This window comes from Stegostoma tigrinum, chromosome 9, assembly GCF_030684315.1.
Source record: "Stegostoma tigrinum isolate sSteTig4 chromosome 9, sSteTig4.hap1, whole genome shotgun sequence".
In the NCBI taxonomy this organism is placed as follows: Eukaryota; Metazoa; Chordata; class Chondrichthyes; order Orectolobiformes; family Stegostomatidae; genus Stegostoma; species Stegostoma tigrinum.
In genome coordinates, this window is record NC_081362.1 from 35,811,004 (window position 1) to 35,823,932 (window position 12,929).

Sequence of the window (12,929 nt, forward strand, 5' to 3'; positions counted from 1 at the left end):
ATGGCGGGGGAGCACCTTCTCAGATTTTATCCGACTGAGTCTTCACAGGGCACATATCTTACAGCAGCAGCTAGGAGGCACAGTCTCAGTAAGCCTATAAATCTAGCATGGTGTGGATAAAGCAGGAACACTGCTAATCGGTAGTCCACACACAAACTAGGGCAGGACTTATACAGTTAATGGTAGGGCCTTGGGTAGTGTTGTGGAACAAAGCAACTAGGTGTGCAAGTTTTTATCAAATATAGGCAGGGTGGTTCAAAAGTGATTTGGCACACATGCTTTCATTGCTCAGTCCTTTGAGCTGGGGTGTCGTATTGGGGTTGTACAGCAGTGGTGAGGCCTGTTCTTGAGTACTGTGTACAGTTCTGCTTGCCAAGTTACGAGTAGGATATTCTTAAACTGAAGAGGATTCAAAAGAAGTTGTTGGTGAGTATGGAAAATTTGAGTCATAAGGAAAGGCTGGATTGTTTTTTACTGGAGCATAGGAAGTTGAGAGGTGAACTTAGAGAGATTTATAATATCATGAGGGTTAATGGAAGGTATATTTTACCCAGGATCGGGGATTTCAAGACTAGGGGGCACATTTTTAAGGGCAGGAGAGGGATTTTAAAAAGCTGTGAGGAGCAAATTTTTTTTTAACCTAGGGTGGTTCTCATGGAATGAACTTCCTTAGGAAGTGGTGGATGCGGGCACAGTTAGAATGTTTAAAAGACATTTGCATAAGTACATGAATTGGAAGGGTTTGGAGGATATGGGCCAAAGCTGGCAGGTGGAATTAATTTAGTTAGGGATTACGAACAGCATGGGCTGGTTGGACCGAAGGGTCTGTTTCCATTCTGTATAACTCTATATCTATATCAATATCTGTATCAGTGTGGCTCCTGTTGACATCATACTGCCTGAGGTGAGAAAGACTCCAGATCGTTTGTACTAGGCACCTGACAATTACTGGTTAACCCTTTCTTATCTTACCGATTTAGAGCAGCGGAAACTTAGTTACAGATAAACTTTTCATAACCTTAGTAATAGAGTACAAAGTCTAATGAAATAAAACTAATAATTCTAGTCTAAGGCATTAATTTTAAATGTAGGAATTGTCAAGACAGACCAGCCAAGTGGAATACATAGCTTGTCACATCTAGGGAATACTGAATGCCGCCAGTGTCCTAGATGACCACATGTGCAGGAAGAGTTCCCAGCTGCAGGAGCTGGAGTTCTGGGTCTCAGAGTTGGAGGAGTGTTTTGAAGCACTGTGGTGCATCCACAAGGTTGAAAGTTATGTGGACAGCACATTTAGAGAGGTGGTCACACTGCAGTTTATGGGGCTGGAGGAAAGATGGGAATGGCTGACCAGCAGACAGTCTGGAAAGAACAGACAGGTCGAGCAGGAGACCCCTGGGGTCCCACTCACTAACTGGTATTCCATTTTGGAAACTGATGAGGGTGCTGGTACCTCAGAGGAACTCAGTCAGAACCAACTTCTGGCACAAGCAGCTTGAATGTATGGGGTTGGAGGGGTTTGGTAGAGGAGAAGAACAGCAACAGTGATAGGCGATTATTTAGTCAGGGGAGCAAACAGATGTTTCTTCGGCGCAAGATGTGACACTAGGATGGGGTGCTGCCCCCCTGGTGACAGGGACAGGCATGTTGGGTTATTGGTTATGATATGTGTTGGTACCAATGATATTTCCTAAGTAACGAAAGAGATCTTGCAACAAGACTTAAGGAAGCTAGGCAGTAGATTAAAAAGCAGGACTCACAGGTTGTAATCTCTGGATTACTCCCAGTGCCACGTGCTAATGAGTTTAGATATAGGGAAGTACAACATATGAATATGTGGCTCAAGAGTTGGTGCAAGAGGGAGTGTTTTAGATTCCTAGATCACTGAGACCATTTTTGGGGAAGGTGAGACATGTACAAAATGGGGCGGTCCACACTTGAGCCACACTGGGACCAATGTCCTGGCAAGCAGGCTTGCTATTGCTCTTGGGCGGAGTTTAAACTAGTCTGGCAGAGAGAGGGGTCACAGAACATTGATGAAACAAAGACATATCATGCTACAAACAAGGTAGCATGTTACAGTGCTTTGTAAAAAGAGTAAGGCAAGGCTGAATGGTCTTTGCTTTAATGCTAGGAGTATACTAAGTAAGGTTGATGAGTTAATGGCGTGGATTGACATATGGAGTATGATATTGTTGCCGTCACAAAAGCATGACTCAGGGAAGGGCCGGACTGGCAACTCAACATTCTGGGCTATACGATTTTTAGGCGAGATAGAGGAGGTGTAAAAAGGGTGGTGGTGTAGCACTATTATTTAACGAATCAATTACTGAAATAAGGAGAGATGACATCTTGGAAGGGTCTTCAAATGCACGTGTGTTGATAGTAATTAGGGATGTTAACGGGGAAGCCACTTTACTGTGAGCATATTATAGGTCCCCAAAGAGTCAGCGAGAAATAAAGGAGCAATTATTTAGACAGTTCACAAAAGTGTGCAAGATTTGCGGTTATACTAGAGGATTTCAACTTTCCCAGTATAAATTAGGATAGTGTTAAGGGTTTAGAGGGGGAAGATTTCTTAAAATATATACAGGGGAATTTTTTTGTATCAATATGTAGAAGGCCTAACGAGGGATGGCACAGTTCTAGACCTGGTTCTGGGGAAAGAAGCCAGACAAGTGTTTGATAGAACATTTAAGTAATGGTGACAACAACACGGTATGGTTCAAATTTGTTCTGGACAAGGAAAAACACAGCCTACCAAAGACAGCACTGGATTGGGAGAAGGCAGCCTTTATTCAAATAAAACAGGATCTGGCCACAGTTGATAGGGAACAGTTTTTTGAAGGTAAGTCGACAGTGGAGCAATAGGAGTGGCATTCAAAAAGTAGCTGGGGCAAGTTCAGGTCCAAGAGCGCTTGTACCCTTTATGGGGAAATGTAGGAGTAATAAGTTCAGAGAAGCCTGGATGTCTAGAACAATTTAGGATGGGATAAAAAGGAGGAGTCGTCGAAGGGGAGTAATTCAACTGTGGCTGTAGAGAAATCCAAGGAGTGCAGGACAGAACTTAAGGAAGCAATGAGAAGAGCAAAAAGGGGGCATGAAGAAGGACATTGCGAATAGGACTGGGGGCAGTCCTAAGATATTCCGCAATATATTAAAGGGAAAAGGTTAACCAGGGAAAGAGTAGGTCCTATTAGGGACAAAGGGAACAATCAGAATGTGAAGCTATTGAATGAATATTTCCCCTTAGATTTCACTCTGGAAAAGGAGAATGTATGTACAGAATTCAGGAAAAGGGTCTGTGAGGAACTTGGGCAGTTTGACTAGAAAATGGGGAGGTATTGGAAACTGTCAGACATGAAAACAGACAAATCTCCTGGTCCGGATGAACTGAGTCTCAGGCTGCTGTGGGAGGCGAGGCATGAAATTGCAGCTGTCTGAAGTAAATTTTTAATTCCTCTCTGGCCTTAAGAATCCTATGTGTTTCAATGAGATTACCTTCCCTTCTTCTAAAGTCCAATAAGTAGAGTCCCGATCCGTTTAGCCTTTGTTCATAAGAAAATCCCTCCAAACCACAGATCATCTTAGCAAACATTCTCTGAACTGTCTCCAATGAAATGAAATCTTCCCTTAAATAATGGGACCAAAACTGCCTTACAGTACTCTACAGGTGGTCTCACCAGCACGTTGTACAGTGGAAGTAAGACTTCCCTATTCTTATATGCCAAGGGCATTGGCATAACGGCCAATAGTCCATAAGCCTTTCTCATTACCTGCTGCACCATGTTCTAGTTTTCTGTGCTTCATGTACAAGTATTCTCAAGTCCCTTTGTGCTGCAACTTTCTGTAGTATTTTTCTCCATTTAAATAATACTGTTCTTTTGTTCTCCCTTCCAAAATGATCAACTTCACCATTTTCCCACATTATACTCTATTTGACAACTTTTTGCCCACTTAAGACCATAGACCATATGATATAGGAGCAGAATTAAGTCACCTGGCCCATCGAGACTTCTCCAACAATTGATCATGGCTGAATTGTTCCCTCAAACTCATTCTCCACTATTTCCCCATGACCTTTGATCCCCTCACTAATCAAGACCCTATCTATCTCTGTTTTGAATACACTCAATGACTTGGCCTCCACAGCATTCCACAGATTCATCACCCTCTGGCTAAAGAGATTCCTCCTCATCTCAATTCTAAAGGGTAGTCCCTTTATTCTGAGGCTGAGCCCTAGTCTCTCATATTAGTGGAAGTATCTTCGATATCCCCTCTATCCAAGACTCTCAGTATTCAATGAGATCCTCCCCCACCTCAGTCTTCTAAACTCCATCAAATACAGATGCAGAGTCTTTAACCACTCCTCTTATGTCAAGCCCTTCCTGCAGTCATTCTTGCAACCCTTCTCTGGATCCCCTCCAATGCCAGCAAATCCCTCCTTAGATATGAGACTCAGAACTAATGCTCACAATATTCCAAAAGTGATCTAACCAGAGCCTTATACAACCTCAAATAGCACATCCCAACACTACTACTCCAGCCCTCTTGAAATGAATGCTAACATTGCATTTGCATTCCTAAATGTCAACTGAATCTGCATGTTGACATTAAAAGAATCCTGAGCTAGGATTTCCAAGTCCCCTTGTTCTTCAGATTTCTGAAACCTTTCCCCAGTTTGAAAAAAGTTCCTACCAAAATACCTAACTTCAAACTGTCCCAAACAGTTTTCCATCTGTCAATTCTTTGCTCACTCTCATACCCTGTCCAAGTACTTGTGCAGTCTGCTCACCACTACTGATCCGTCCATTTATCTTTGTCTCTCCTATAAACTTAGCAACACTATCCTCAGTCCCTTTGTCCAAATCATTAATGTCTAATAATAAGAATGGTGATTGCAACATTGATCTCTGCAAGGGTCACCAGCTGCCATCCTGCAAAAGATGCCATTCTCCGCCTTGTCAGTCAACTAATCCTCAATCCATGCCAGTACCTTGCCCTTAACCTCATGGGTTCTTACTTAACATCCTTCCTTGAATAAGACAAAAATTTTATTCCAGGTATGGTCTCATCAAGGTGCTATACAATTGCAGTAAGACTTCCCTGTTGCTGTACTCAAATCCTCTAGCTATGACGGCTAACATACCGGACACCCATGTCTCATTGCACCTCCCATTTTCCTAATGTATTCCAATTCAGATAATAATCTGCCTTCCTGTTTTTGCTACCAAAGTAGACAGCTGTACATTTATCCACATTATATCTCATCTGTCATGCATTTGCCCACTCACTTAACCTATCCAAGTCACAGTGAAGCATCTCAGTATCTTCTTCACAGCTCACCTTCTCACCCAGCTTTGAGTCACCTGCGAACCTGGAGATATATTACATTTAGTTCCCTCATCCAAATCATTAATCTACATTATGAATAGCTAGGTCCAAGAACTGATTCTGATGGTAACCCACTGGTCACTGGCTGCCACTCAGAAAGTGACTCATTTATTCCTAGTCTTTGTTGCTTATCTGCCAGCCTGTTCCCTATCCATGTCAGTGCACTACTCTAATTCCAGGTCTCAATCAATTATGTGATCTCCATCTTAAATGAAGAATTCTATCAGTTAATAGTCACTCTTCTCCAAGGCATCTCGCACAGCTAATATGCAATGTCCCAGTCAAGAATGGCCCGTCCTCCAGGTTAGTTCCTCAATGTACTAATCCAGAATTGTAAACATTCCAGGAGTTATTCTTTTATAATACTGTCACTAATTTGATTTGCCCGATCCATATGCAGATAAAGGTTGCCCATAATTAAGCAGTACATTTATCACTTGTGTCTCTAATTCCTTGTTTAATATCTTCCCAACAATACCACTACAGTTTGAAACGTATACACAATCTATTATCATTTTCTGCCCCTTTGTGTTTCTAAGTTGCACCCATACAAATTCCACATTACTGAAGTTAATATCCTTCCTCACTGGAGGCCACATAATATCTTCCTTATTAACTGCTTTAGTAACCAGTGTACAAGGATACCCAGATTTCTTTGTACATCAACAACTCCCAATCCACCACCATTTAAGAACTGCCATCCTCTTTCTTCCAACCAACGTGAACGACTTCACATTCATCAGCACTATATTGCATCTGCCATCCAGTTGCCCATTCATTGTCTAAATCACCGTCAAGCCTCTTTACATCTTCCTCATCATTCATAATCCCACCTAGTTACGTGTCATCAGCAAACTTGGAAATTTTACGTTTGAATCTCTCATCCAAACTGTTGATATATAAATAGCTGGAGCTCAAGCACTGATCCCTGCGGCATCCCACTTCTACTTTTGAAAGGACTAATTTATTCCTACTCTTCATTTCCTGATGTCTAACCAACTCTCAGTCCATGCCAGTATATTACCCCCAATCTCTTGTGGCACAATGGTTGTGTTCCTACTTCTGGACAGCAAGGCCAGGATTCACATGCCATCTGCTCCAGAGGTGTGTAATAACATCTCTGAACAGGTTGATTAGAAAATATTCACTACTCCCAATCCTATGTACTTCACTTTGGCACACTGAGCTCTTATGCGCGACTTTATTGACAGCATTCTGAAAATCAAGGCAGCAGAAGAAATTATTGTGTCTTGAATCAAAAATAAAGACAGCGGGGTCCCAAAGCCACAATACTTTTCTTGCTACGCCTGGAAATGAGCATTCAAGTATCAACATATTGTTAAGGATCAGCGAGCATTAAAAGAAACTGGAATCACACTGCATTAGCCTGGTCTGAAAGATGAACGCCTGACATCTCTTGCAATTTGGCAGCTAAAATCATAATGTATTGATTAAATTAAATCAGTCTCCATAGATGTTGCTACATAGAAAAAGTATAAAGAAAAGGGTCCTGTAAGCAGTTATGGTATCACCTTGTATTTACTCCAATACAAAATGGTACTTGAGTCACAGGCGCTGGAGGCAGTCATGTGGAAATCACTTTTCTATGCAAGGCTATGGAGTTTTGGTACTATAACTCAGACATTATAATGTGTTTAGTTGTACCAATACTAAAGTAAATTTAATTACTATCTCCAGTTCATCTGCTTTAAATCATTTCAAAACTTGAGTGAAGACTTAACTGACTGACACTTGCTAAAAGTCCAACTTTTTTCTTCAATGTTTTGGGCATCACAAATTACTGAAACATAAGCTGGTATCAGCATAAATGCAATCTGGGCCTCATTGAACAAAACAAGCAACAGTGCACACCTTAAACTAATTAATTTCAAAGACTGTAAAATTAAAAATGAAAGAACTGAGAAAGGAGCACAAAACAGAATGGTAAATTTAATGTTAGATTAGTTACAAAAAGAAATTCTCAGAAGTGCAACATTTAATTTCAAATTTGACAACTTTACAATTTCCAACAACTAAAGAATCATGAAGGAACAAGTCTCCAGACTCATTGTAGCAGAGCCAGAGGGGTTCTGCTTGGTCTGCTGTGTTCGTCCAGCTCTACAGCTTGTTATATCACATCATTAAAAGGGTACTTCTATGATAGGAACATACAAAAAAAACACATCATGTGGGTGTGGCCAGCATCTATCATGCAAACGGAACAATTTTAAACAGTTCAATGAATTTCAGTCACTAGCTTGCCAGTCATATCTTTTTATTCATATTCACGTTTGTTAACAGCACAGCAACATGACAAGAACGGCAAATTTTAGATTTTATGAGGTGACAGGAAACCCTTTTCAAAAATAAACTCTGCCATGAGCAAACAACGGGGTTAGGATCATTCGTTCATGAGCACAGGCTGGAGAACAATTTACACTTGTCACTATAAAATTAATACAGCGTGTAATTGCAACATGTATTGTTTATTGATATTTTGTTTATATTTAGTGATACTTTATTGGATTGAAATATATATTGAAGTAAATCAGAAATATATGTACTACTATTTCCCATCTGGGAAATGTGAATTTCAAACACTTTAAAATAAATAATCTTGTTATGAAACAATATTACTTACTCGAATACAAAGAAAAGTCCACTGGTGACCACAATCAAGACAAGTGTCAGATAGAAGACCCCAGTTTGCCTGGCCATCATGATCCTGCCATCGCAATGAAATTTATTTCTTCCTGGAAAAACTTCCCATTTCTTCCGCGGAATTTTCTTCTTTTTGGGAGACTCCATGGGAGACGAGCTCTGCGTCGTAATCTGACTGTATTCGCACTGTTTCATTGGGGGCGGCATCAAAGCTTGGATTGTTATATCTCAGTTCCAAAAGAAAGACAACTATTTACAATCAGTGGACCTTGGGAACACGATAATACCCCATCCGTGAATTTCCTTGCCGGCTGCATTGACTCGCATATTCTCAATGTACACCGATATTACGTTTGTATTTTTTATTCCAATTACATTTCGACTCCTCAAAGAATTAATTAAAATAAATAAAAACAGCCTTGTTCTTTTTCCCTAAAATATCCAACTGACGTAAACAGAATCGAGTGGTCTGCCAATTTCTAACGCATCTGATACAAGTCGCACTTTAAATCGACCTGATTTTCTTTAAAATTATTACAGAGCAGTTATTAAATCCCACAATGAAATCGATTGAATGTTTACTAATATGCGATTTCGTGCCCTACGTACTCAGGTTCATTCTAGGCATTTTTTTGCGAATTTTAAGCGAAAATCTGAGGAAGCCCTCAAACCTGATTCCCTGGGGATAGGATCACTTTCCAAGGTGCTTATAAATATTCGGGTTGCTTTAGCACACACGTTTCACAATCCAGAGTCAATGCGTGCGCTGATTGACGAATTGCTTCTCCGTTTTAGTCACCCTTCGGTGTTGTTGCCGCCTTGCAACTTAAGTGCACCCGCAATTAGGTCGTTAACTGATGTTAACAGACGACCCTAAGCCCGCGTTGACGTCCAGTTAATCGCTGCATCCTAGTGTGGATTTTCAGCATGAAAAATGGCTCCTCGAGAGCGAGAGACGGGGACGGGAATGGGGTGGATCACTGCTGCCTCCTGGCCAGAAATACAGCTCCTTCCTTTTCGCAGAGGTTCGGGCCCGAGGAGGGTATTCCGTTTAAAAATGACATAAACCAAGTACCTTCTCCAGTCAAAGTCTTCAGGATGATTTATTAGAACAAGCATACCCGATGAAAACCCACACGAAGAAAACCGCTATCGACACTTGCATACAGAAACAGCGAAGGGAGATTAAAACGAAGAAACGGAAGACTGCGTTCACCTGACTCAATCGCAGGACGAAGAGGAAAACCGGCCCCTGACAACTCGACCCAGCAAGACGGTCACGTACCCCTGCACCGACGCATTCTGGGAATTGTAGTCTTTATAAGATGGTGCCTGCCGAGAAACATGAATCAGAAATGAGCGGGAGACTACTGTTGCCATGATTCATTGGGTTAGTGATGCGTTCCTGTGTTTTTAACCTGACTGCCTCTATGTGGGTTCGCTTCAAGGATGTTATCGACCCGAAGTTAACAGCTTAACGATCGCTTCTTTCTGTGTACTTATTAATCACCTTGTGGGTAGGAATGTAAAGTGAAGAATTGTGATAATAAATATACATTACCAGGAAGTAGGGTTTGACCTATTAGCTCGCCAAAGAATGTATATTAGAAATGTCAGATTGCATTCGAGGTTTTTATTTTAAAGGTGACAGGCAGATAGTTTATTCTGGTTTTCGTCAATGGAGATGGCAACTGATAAAAACACAGTCAGTTTCGAAGACACTAAATGTGATTGTGATATGAGAGAGCCGGTTCTACGGGCCCACAACGAGATACTCGAGTCTTCTGCTGAAAACAAAGTGCAGATGATTAAAGGTAAATAGTACTTTTATCTCCACTAAATTCTTCCAGTACACTGAGCTATTTTTAAGATGTTTATTGTTTTAATACTGTGTTGTAACGTGATATAGACTTCTTAAAAAGCTAAACATCAGAGTAGCAAATAAAATTCTTCGCTCTCACTTCTCTTAAACATCGGTAGTTGTGAAGATGTGGTGTGGAAATACGAGACTACTGTTGAATCAGAATTTGTATTTCCAATTATAGTTATAGTTTTCCTTTCTTGATCTCCACCCAGATTGATCCGTCAGGTCTGAATACTAAAAGCCCTCCACCGGTATTCCTCTATACCTTTTACCACCCCCTGGCGTTATTAGCGTTCGTTGTTATTATTCGGTGTTCGACTGTGTGCGCGGCTGCAGAAACCGAAACCCATGGTTGGCATGAGGTAGCAGACATTTTGAGGTGTGGAGGCGCTGGTGTTGCACTGGGTTGGACAAATTCATAAGTCACACGACGCCGGGTTATAGGCCAGCAGAAGGGTCTAGGCCCGAAACGTCAGTTTTTGTGCTCCTAAGATGCTGCTTGGCCTGCTGTGTTCATCCAGCCTCACATTTTGTTATCTTGGATTCTCCATCCCATTATCTCTGATATGAAATATAGAGGCTGCTGATGTTGGTGCTGACCTTGGAGCTGTGGGTGAATGTGATCGCCTTGGATTAGATGATGAATATTGCAAACATTCATAGTCCTCAAAATATCCTTTATGGTTGCTAGCAAGAATAAGACTTGTTAGACTCTGTCCAACAGACAAGTGTTCACACTGAGCAGCTGCATGAACTGCTTGGGCCTGATAGAAATCCTGCAAGCTTATGGTTATGTTTTGGCTGTTTGATGTGAACCCAGTCTCAGACTTCAAATTGAGAGATAGTAGGAACCGCTGATGCTGGAGTTTGAGATAACAAGTTGTTGGGCTGGATGAACCCAGCAGGCCGTGCAGCATCAGAGGAGCAGCAAAGCTGTCCAGATCCAAAACGTCAGCTTTCCTGCTCCTCTGATGCTGCCTGGCCTGCTGTGTTCATCCAACTCTACAGCTTTTGTTGTCTCAAACGTCAAATTATGGTTTTCTTTCACGTTTTCACTTGTCACTTTGCAATTTCCTCTGCTCTGTCATTGTTGTTGGATAGCGCTGACCTTTAACAATGGACAGCAACGTTCAAAAGATACGACTGGCTCGACTGATGTGTTTGTGGGACGATTGTGTGTAGTAGCATTTGAAAGATGTTTGGATACTTTACTTTCCCAAAATGTTAGTTCTAGGGCTGTCAAAATTATTACAGCACAGCAAGAATCCATTCATCCAACCATGACTGTCAGCTCCCCAAAGGACCATTTTATCTAGTTCCACTCAAACTTTCTCCCATAGCTCTGCACGTTTTTTTTCCTTTCCAATACCAATCTGTCTTAATAATCCATGAAAAGGTTTTCAATCTTAAACTGCACCCCAGGTTCTTTAATTCTCCCACCGAGGGCTATCTCCTTGTCTCCTTCATCCAGATTGATTGATTACTTCTAACAAATCTCCTCTCAAACTTCTCCCAGGAAAACAGTCCCAACATTTCTAATCTGCCTTTGTAATGGAAGATTTTTATCTCTGGAACTATTTTCCTGAATCATTTCTGAACTCTCTAATGCTTTCACGTCATCCCCAAAATGTAGCATTCAGAACTGAACACAATAGTTCAAGCCAAACCACTTCTATTTAACTTTAATATTGCTTCCTTGCATTTGTATTCAATTCCCATTTTAATAAAAGCTGGATGATTGAGTGTTTATTTTTAAGTATCTATCAGTTCACCTTTCCTTACAACTTCAAAGATTTATGCACGTATGCAATGAAGTCCCTTTGGTCCTGCACCCACTTTAAAATTATACTCTTTACCTGACATTATCACTTATTCTTCCTACCAAAAAGAATCACTTCATGCTTCTCTGTCTAAAATTTTATCCGTCCTGTGCCTGCTAATTCTGTAAACCTTTGATGTTCTCCGTTTTCCTCCTCCTGGTTCAAAGTTTGGTTTAATTTTCAGATTTTGGAATTGTTCCCTGTGCAGAGACTTAGATTATTAATATGTAAGGAAGAGCAAGGACGCTAAGCAGACACCTATAGAACTCCACTACAAATCATCTTCTAATCTGAAAAACATCCATTAATCATTAGTCTCTCTTTCCTATTACTCAACCAGTTTCGTATCTGTCTTGCAACTACCGATTTTATTTTTGGATTTTAACTTTAATCACAAGTCTGTTCTGCAATACTTTATCAAATGACTTCTGGAAGTCTATGTACACCACACGAACAGCGTTGCTTTAATCAACTCTCTCAGTTACCTCATTCAGAAAGATTCCAGTATGTTAGTTAAACACAAAATGCCCTTAACAACATGTGTTGGCATTCCTGAGTGAAACTATTTATCCAAATAATTATTAATTTGAACAAATTTATTGTTTCCAGAATTTCCCATTGTCACCCTTAAGTGCTGAGCTTATCTTTACACCCTTCTAGAACAAGGGTAAAACATTTGCAATTCTGCAGTCTTCTGGCACTTTACTGAATCTAAAGAAAACAGGAAAAAGTTTGGTCAGTGCCTCTGTAATTTCTAACCTCACTTCCCTCAATATTCTTTGATACATCTGATCTGGTCCCTTATCAACATTGGTTATACATATTCAATCCACTGCCTTTACCTCAGCAATTTTAAGTCCTTCAAGCTTTGTTTTATCTTGTGTTTCACCAGGACTAACACAGTGGCTTCTTGCTTGGTAAAGGCAGGTACAAAATATTCACTTAATACCTATGCTATTCAAGTCCCACCTGCTCTGGAGGTATGTAATAACATCCCTAAATTAGCTGATTAGAAAAAAAAATACCTCTCCCCTCCATGGGTAAATCGGTTGAGACCCCAATCAGCCCAAATTTTCCTTTTGCCATTCTTTTATAACTTGTATGTCTCTTTGTAGGGAATGAACCTTGACTGTGTTCAGATTGTACCCACTTTAAATGTAGCCCATTGATCAATTACTGTTTTGCCTGCC

The 12,929-nt window shown here is 40.8% G+C and overlaps 2 protein-coding genes across 2 annotated transcripts in view; one reads left to right on the plus strand and one right to left on the minus strand.

The window, feature by feature from the left end:
* Positions 1-9,371, minus strand: part of zdhhc14 (zinc finger DHHC-type palmitoyltransferase 14) — a 168,092-nt gene extending 158,721 nt beyond the window's left edge. Inside the window, exon 1 of the mRNA XM_059648482.1 lies at positions 8,036-9,371. Coding sequence (XP_059504465.1) covers positions 8,036-8,262 — 227 coding nt within the window. The 5' untranslated portion in view covers positions 8,263-9,371. The remainder of the gene's footprint in view (positions 1-8,035) is intronic.
* Positions 9,372-9,454: 83 nt separating this feature from the next.
* The window catches only part of tmem242 (transmembrane protein 242), a 28,030-nt gene continuing 24,555 nt past the window's right edge, over positions 9,455-12,929 (plus strand). Inside the window, exon 1 of the mRNA XM_048535648.2 lies at positions 9,455-9,869. Coding sequence (XP_048391605.1) covers positions 9,734-9,869 — 136 coding nt within the window. The 5' untranslated portion in view covers positions 9,455-9,733. The remainder of the gene's footprint in view (positions 9,870-12,929) is intronic.